Here is an 8,344-nt window from a genome sequence, read left to right as displayed (position 1 = left end):
TTCCAAATAACGTACAAAAACTGTTTATTTACAAATAAGTCTACCTCTAAACATTGCTTAGGTAAAGCTGAAAACCAGATCAAGAATAGTTAAATAAAACAGACAGAAAAAATATTGCAGACTTAAGAGAAAACTCATAGTGAACTGAAGATAACAACCTTACCTTTAGCTTTCGTTGAAGCTGGTACATCTTCAGAATCTTCTCCTAGAGAGTAAAGAAAGACATATCAATTCATGATCTATTTCTCAGATTTCCCAAAGAGGAAATATTGTATTTAAAGGTTTTTTAAGAGATAGAGGGTCTCTTAATCTATAAACTCAGCATGAAGTGTCTCTATGAATAAGAACTTTGTGATAAATAAGGCAACTTCTCTGACTTGGGCAGAGGGTGGGGAGGAAATAGATGCTGTGCCAGGACTGTGGTCAGCAGGCCAGTGAAGTCTGGCTAGGGCAAGGAGAGCTTGCAGTGACCCTCCCAAACATGCTTGTCCTCCTCTGACTCCTAAAACTGCTTCCCGAAACCACAATCACTTTTGGAATTTTGGGAATTTGAGGTAAATAAATTCATACACATATGGCAGATCAAGAGGAAAATCTCTGCCCGTGTATTTTATTAGCTGACTGACTTCTGACAGTTGTAAAGGCAATGAAAAGGCATTAAAAGCTGAACAAAACTCAAATATATAAATGATGACTCTTCAGGTGCATTAGGTATATCGCTTGGTCTTTTGTGTAGTCTACTTAAAAGGTAGATAGTGGAATAATGCGGGAGTAATTTTAAGTCGGAGATCATTCTAATACAATATAATTAAATGATCTTTAAAGTTTTATATCAATTTTTTAGCACTTGTCATGATTGGAAAGAGGATCATTTTTGTATTGTTTATTCAGATTTTGCATACCAGCTGTCCACAAATACAAAAGGGGTAAATAGGTTAGTATACAAATTTTCTCTAATAGGGAAGAAATGTGACCTTCAGGAAGAGATGTTACTATGTAAAAGAACAAAATGGGAAAAAGAAACAAAATTGCTAGCATTTTTTATGGTGAATTATTAAAGTTTCAACCTGATTAGTTTTTAAAATATTTAAATACAAGCTTAACTCAATTAAATACTGAATTAAGTGACCTAAAACTGTCCTATCAACAATTATAAATCAGGGAATGATTAAATGATACTTTTAAGTAAAATAATACTTATTTTTTTAAAGATATCAGTTCTTAGATGAATCAAGTAATAACTATATTTAATTGTGTAGTCAAAATCTGCTAATTTCTATGAAGGATGTTCACAAAATTAAAATGTTACAAGGTCCTGGTACAAGAAATATATATTTTACTTTTGTAGGTAATAGCACACTTAAAACTAAGGCACCTATTCTCTGGATCTATTTGTTACTCCTGGGGAAATAAATATGGATAGAATAACAACCTTAGCTTCCTCTCTTTTGCAAAATCAGTATTCTGAACCAGAGTAAACTAGCTACAGGTGATAAAATCTGGCAAGAACGGAGTCACACGTCAATCACTCAGGCTAACCAGGAGAACAGAGGCACAAGGTAAACTGTAAGCCTAGGGCAATTGCCGTAGACATGCAATCTCTGTGTAAGCAACTTAACAGTAACAGGAGTTTACTGATCTAGGAATACTTCATGAGATTTTCACTACTCAGAATACAAAAAATGGAGAAAAGCACTAAATACGTTTACTCTTGTAACTTGTGCCTTGATTGGGCAAGTGGTGGTTTGGACAAAATACTTGACTCTGAATGGATACAGTCATTATTATAAAAGAAGTATGAAAATGTGCCAGGGGAATTTTGAGTGACTTGCTTTTGGGGGAGGGGTAGTTAGAAAGACTTATGAAGAAAGACTAGATCCAGCAAAGGACAGAGGATAGTTGAGGAGCACGGTAAACGCTGAGGACGGTAGAAGAACCACATCTGGAAAGCTTGGATAGGATTGTCATGTGCAAGGTGTTTATAGATCAGGTTGAGTTGTCTCTATTTAATGTCACGGCAAATGAAGGTTGTTCAAGAGAGAAATAATATTTTAGATGTACTTAGTAAAAACAAGGCTAGAACATAAGAGAATGGATTCAGAGAAAGAAATTGGGAATGCATTTTAATAGTCAACCTAGAAACCATGATTTCTGCAACTAGGAGTCACTGAAGGAGTTGAGAGTAAATGAGGCTTTCTATGCAGAGTTAAATAGAATTGGGCATGTGTGAGTGAAAGTGATGAATACAATAAGGGATAGCACCATCCACTATTTGAGTTTGGAGGAAGGTAGTGGTGCCATTCCCAGCAAGGAGGGAAACCTAAGAGGCACTTATTAGCTGGGGATCATGAAAAGTTTCGCTTTCTTTGAGTTCAGTTGTGGTGTTGGCCAGTCATGAAATTGCAAATGCCTAGAAAGAAGCAAGACAGAGAAGGCAAGATGTCTGGAAAAGTTTAGAATTGATATGTATTGAGTTAATGGACAAAACTGGGAGAGTTGAGGCATCACTTTCTTTTTTTTTTTTGGCTGCGTTGGGTCTTCATTGCTGTGCATGGGCTTTCTCTAGTTGTGGAGAGCAGGGGCTAGTCTTCGTTGTAGTGCGCGGGCTTCTCATTGTGGTGGCTTCTCTTGTTGCGGAGCATGGGCTCTAGGCGTGCGGGCTTCAGTAGTTGTGGCTCGCGGGCTCTAGAGCACAGGCTCAGTAGTTGTGGCGCACAGGCTTAGTTGCTCTGTGGCATGTGGGATCTTCCCAGGCTTGAGCCCGTGTCCCCTGCATTGGCAGGTGGATTCTTAAACACTGCGTCAACAGGGAAGTCCTGAGACAATATCACTTTTAATGATGGCAATAATAGTATTTCCTAACACTTACCACATGCTGGGTCTTATTAAGTAATTTCACATGTATAGCACATTCAATCCCTACAACACCTCTCTGAGGTAGGTGCTCTTATTTTAAATCTCCTGTATAGATGGAGCAGAGAGGGGTTAAGTGCTGCCCAAGGTCATAAAATGAGTGAGTGGCAGGGCTAGAGCATGAATCCCAACTTGCCTGAGTCAGATCCACTTGAATGAGGATTTACATTTATGGCACAAAGAGAGCACCTATAATGTGCCATCAGTTGTACTAAGCACAAATAGTAACACATTTCACCTCCTCAGCAAATCTGTGAGGAGGGTACTATTATTATTCCCATTTTACAGAAGGGATAATTGAAGGATAGAAAGTCAAGGTCCCAGAGCTAGTAAGTGGGGCAATCAGGATTCATACTCAAGCATTTGGGTTCCAGAGACTGTGTTGTTAACCACTATGCCATTCTACCTTTGAGAATGGCCTTCTAAACTCAGTACTCTCTGACTCCAGAACCTATACATTATATTGCTCAACAAGTATCTGCCAACATGTTCAGACAGAGTCAAAGTTACACATGAGCCATGCACTTGTGCAGAGCAGAGATAAAACAGTGTTCCTCTAAGCGTGGCCCTCTGCTCTTCCAACAATCTGTTTTCCTTAAGTGTGGACGAATACAAGAGTTACCTAGTTGCCTTTGGAAATGGTAATGACAATGAAGAGGAAAGTATAATATCTGTTCTGTTTGCCTAGCCACTATAAGTAATGTAGGCAATCATATTCCAAATAATGAAGAATAAAAATTATCTTGAGTTTCAAATTGTAGACTCCATCCTATACTTACATAGAAACTTAGATTCCAAAGGAACCATAAATATCAGGAAATCCAACCATCCATCTAAAGCAGATGTGTCCACTGTAGCAGAGTCATTGAACAAATGGGAGTTCTTGTCTGTGTGGCTACGATTTTGATCTTTTGAACATGTTGATATTACGGGCTGGCATTTGTATAGCTCTTTATACTCACTGAATTGGAACTATAGACACAAGTTTTTAAGAGCTATTAGTTTGGGGAGACCTTCAAGATGGCGGTGGAGTAAGACGTGGAGATTGCCTTCCTCCCTACAAATACATCAGAAATACATCTACATGTGGAACAACTCCTACAGAACACCTACTGAATGCTGGCAGAAGACTTCCTGAAATGCAAGAAACTCCCCACGTACCTGGCTAGGGCAAAAGAAAAAAGAAAAAACAGAGACAAAAGAACACGGACGGGACCTACACCAGTGGGAGGGAGCTGTGAAGGAGGAAAGGTTTCCACACACTAGAAGCCCCTTCGCGGGTGGAGACTGCGGGTGGCGGAGGGGGGAAGGTTCGGAGCCGCAGAGGAGAGCGCAGCAACAGGGGTGTGGAGGGCAAAGCAGAGAGATTCCCGCACAGAGGATTGGTGCCAACCAGCACTCACCAGTCCGAGGCTTGTCTGCTCACCCGCCGGGGAGGGTGGGGGCTGGGAGAGGCTCGGGCTTCGGAGGTCGGATCGCAGGGAAAGGACTGGGGTTGGCGGCATGAACACAGCCTAAAGGGGGCTAGTGCACCACAGCTAGCCAGGAGGGAGTCCGGGAAAAACTCTGGAGCTGCCTAAGAGGCAAGAGACCATTGTTTTGGGGTGCTCGAGGAGAGGGGATTAAGAGCGCCGCCTAAACGAGCTCCAGGGACGGCGCGAGCCATGGCTATCAGCACGGACCCCAGAGACGGGCATGAGACGCTAAGGCCGCTGCTGCCGCCACCAAGAAGCCTGTGTGCAAGCACAGGTCACTATCCACACCTCCTCTTCCAGGAGCCTGTCCAGCCCAACACTGCCAGGGTCCCGTGATCCAGGGACAACCTGCCCAGGAGAACACACGGCACGCCTCAGTCTGGTGCAACGTCACGCCGGCCTCTGCCACCGCAGGCTCGCCCTGCATCCATACTCCTCCCTCCCCCCGCCCAGCCTGAGTGAGCCAGAGACCCCGAAGCAGCTGCTCCTTTAACCCCCTCCTGTCTCAGCGGGAACAGACACCCTCAGGCGACCTACACGCAGTGGCGGGGCTAAATCCAAAGCTGAACCCCAGGAGCTGTGCGAACAAAGAGGAGAAAGTGAAATCTCTCCAGCAGCCTCAGGAGCAGAGGATTAAATCTCCACAATCAACTTGCTGTACCCTGCATCTCTGGAATACCTGAATAGACAATGAATCATCCCAAAATTGAGGCGGTGGAATTTGGGAGCAACTGTAGACGTATGTGTATGCTTCTTTGTGTGAGTTTGTCTGTATAGCTTTTCTTTTACCATTTGTCCTAGGGTTCTGTCTGTCTGTTTCTGGTTTTGCTTTTTTTTAGTATAGCTTTTAGCACGTTATCATTGGTGGATTTGTTTTTTGATTTGGTAGCTCTCTTCTTTCTTTCTTTTTTATTTATTACATTTAAATTTTTAACAATTTTTTAATAACTTTATTATTTTTCTTTCTTTCCTCCTTCCTCCCTCACTCCCTCCCCCCTCTTTCTTTCTTTCTTTCTTTCTTTCCTTCTTTCTTTCTTTCTTTCCTTTTCTTTCTTATTTCCTCCCTTTTTTCTGACCTGTGTGGCTGACAGGGTCTTGGTGCTCCAGCCGGGTGTCACGCCTGTGCCTCTGAGGTGGAACAGCCTAGTTCACGACATTGGTCCACCAGACACCTCCCAGCTCCATGTAATATCAAACAGTGAAAGCTCTACCAGAGATCTCCATCTCAACGCTAAGACCCAGCTCCACTCAATGACCAGCAGGCTACAGTGCTGGACACCCTATGCCAAACAACTAGCAAGACAGGAACACAACCCCACCCATTAGCAGAGAGGCTGCCTAAAATCATAATAAGGTCACAAACACCCCAAAACACACCACCTGATGTGGCGCTGCTCACAAGAAAGACAAGATCCAGCCTTATCCACCAGAACACAGGCACTAGTCTCCTCCACCAGGAAGCCTACACAAGCCACGGAACCAACCTTCCCACTGGCGGCAGACACCAAAACAATGGGAACTACAAACCTGCAGCCTGTGAAAAGGAAACCCCAAACACAGTAAGTTACGCAAAATGAGAAGACAGAGAAAAACACAGCAGATGAAGGAGCAAGGTAAAACCCCGGCAGATCAAACAAATGAAGAGGAAATAAGCAGTCTACCTGAAAAAGAATTCAGAGTAATGATAGTAAAGATGATACAAAATCTTGGAAAAAGAATGGAGGAAACATTTAACAAGGATCTAGAAGAACTAAAGTGCAAACAAACAATGATGAACAACACAATAAATAAAATTAAAAATTCTCAAGAAGGAATCAATAGCAGAATAACTGAGACAGAAGAACGGATAAGTGACCTGGAAGAAAAAATAGTGGAAATAACTACTGCAGAGCAGAATAAAGAAAAAAGAATGAAAAGAATTGAGGACAGTCTCAGAGACCTCTGGGACAACATTAAATGCACCAACATTCTAATGATAGGGGTCCCAGAAGAAGCAGAGTATAAGAAAGGGACTGAGAAAATATTTGAAGAGATTACAGTTGAAAACTTCCCTAATATGAGAAAGGAAATAGTTAATCAAGTCAAGGAAGCACAGAGAGTCCCATACAGGATAAATCCAAGGAGAAACAGGACAACACACATATTAATCAAATTACCAAAAATTAAATACAAAGAAAAAATATTAAAAGCAGCAAGGGAAAAACAACAAATAACACAAAAGGGAATCCTCATAAGGTTAACAGCTGATCTTTCAACAGAAACCTTGCAAGCCAGAAGGGAGTGGCAGGACATATTTAAAGTGATGAAGGAGAAAAACCTATGAAAGAAACTATAGCAAAGATCAATAAAACTAAAAGCTGGTTCTTTGAGAACATAAACAAAATTGATAAACCATTAGCCAGACTCATAAAGAAAAAAAGGGAGAAGACTGAAATCAACAGAATTAGAAATGAAAAACGAGAAGTAACAATTGACACTGCAGAAATACAAAGGATCATGAGAGATTACTACAAGCAACTATATGCCAATAAAATGGACAACCAGGAAGAAATGGACAAATTCTTAGAAATGCACAAACTTCCACGACTGAACCAAGAAGAAATAGAAAATATGAACAGACCAATCACAAGCACTGAAATTGAAACTGTGATTTAAAATCTTCCGACAAACAAAAGCCCAGGACCAGATAGCTTCACAGGCAAATTCTATCAAACATTTAGAGAAAAGCTAACACCTATCCTTCTCAAACTCTTCCAAAATATAGCAAAGGTAGGAATACTCCTAAACTCATTCTATGAGGCCACGATCACCCTGATACCAAAACCACAAAGATGTCATCAGCTCAATGTCAAAAAAACAAACAAGCCAATCCAAAAGTGGCAGAACACCTAAATAGGCCTTTCTCCAAAGAAGATATACAAATTGCCAACAAACACATGAAAGAATGCTCAATGTCATTAATCATTAGAGAAATGCAAATCAATACAAAATGAGATATCGTCTCACACCAGTCAAAATGGCCATCATCAAAAAATCTACGAACAATAAATGCTGGAGAGGGTGTGGAGAAAAGGGAACCCTCTTGCACTGTTGGTGGGAATGTAAATTGATACAGCCACTATGGAGAACAGTATGGAGGTTCCTTAAAAGACTAAAAATAGAACTACCATACGACCCAGCTATCCCACTACTGGACATATACCCTGAGAAAATCATAATTCAAAAAGAATCGTGGGCTTCCCTGGTGGCACAGTGGTTGGAAGTCCGCCTGCCAGTGCAGGGGATGCAGGTTCGTGCCCCGGTCCAGGAGGATCGCACATGCCACGGAGCGGCTGGGCCTGTGAGCCATGGCCACTTGAGCCTGCGCGTCCGGATCCTGTCCTCCGCAATGGGAGAGGCCACAGCGGTGAGAGGCCCGTGTACCGCAAAATAAATAAATAAATAAATAAATAAAAAGAGTCGTGTACCAAAATATTCATTGCAGCTCTATTTACAATAGCCAGGACATGGAAGCAACCTAAGTGTCCATCAACAGATGAATGGATAAAGAAGATGTGGTACATATATACAATGGAATATTACTCATCCATAAAGAGAAACGAAAGTGAGTTATTTGTAGTGAGGTGGATGGACTTAGAGTCTGTCATACAGAGTGAAGTAAGTCAGAAAGAGAAAAACAAGTACCGTATGCTAACACATATATATCGAATCTAAAAAGAAAAAATAATGGTCATGAAGAACCTAGGGATAAGACAGGAATGAAGACACAGACCTACTAGAGAATGGACTTGAGGATATGGGGGGGGAAGGGTAAGCTGCGACAAAGTGAGAGAGTGGCATGGACATATATACACTACCAAACGTAAAGTGGATGGCTGGTGGGAAGCAGTCGCATAGCACACAGGGAGATCAGGTTGGTGCTTTGTGACCTCCTAGAGGGGTGTATTAGGGAGGGT

General features: G+C 41.8%; 1 protein-coding gene across 1 annotated transcript in view; it reads right to left on the bottom strand.

Annotated features, from left to right (window-relative positions):
* TRDN (triadin) overlaps positions 1 to 8,344 on the bottom strand; it is a 372,172-nt gene that overhangs the window by 5,308 nt on the left and 358,520 nt on the right. Inside the window, exon 39 of the mRNA XM_024759083.1 lies at positions 164 to 202. Within this exon, the coding sequence (XP_024614851.1) occupies positions 164 to 202 (39 nt within the window). The remainder of the gene's footprint in view (positions 1 to 163; positions 203 to 8,344) is intronic.

Source organism: Neophocaena asiaeorientalis, unplaced genomic scaffold (genome assembly GCF_003031525.2).
Source record: "Neophocaena asiaeorientalis asiaeorientalis breed wild unplaced genomic scaffold, Neophocaena_asiaeorientalis_V1.1 scaffold5, whole genome shotgun sequence".
NCBI lineage: Eukaryota > Metazoa > Chordata > Mammalia > Artiodactyla > Phocoenidae > Neophocaena > Neophocaena asiaeorientalis.
Note: the sequence above shows the minus strand (reverse complement) of the source record. Positions and strands in the feature narration are given on the sequence as shown.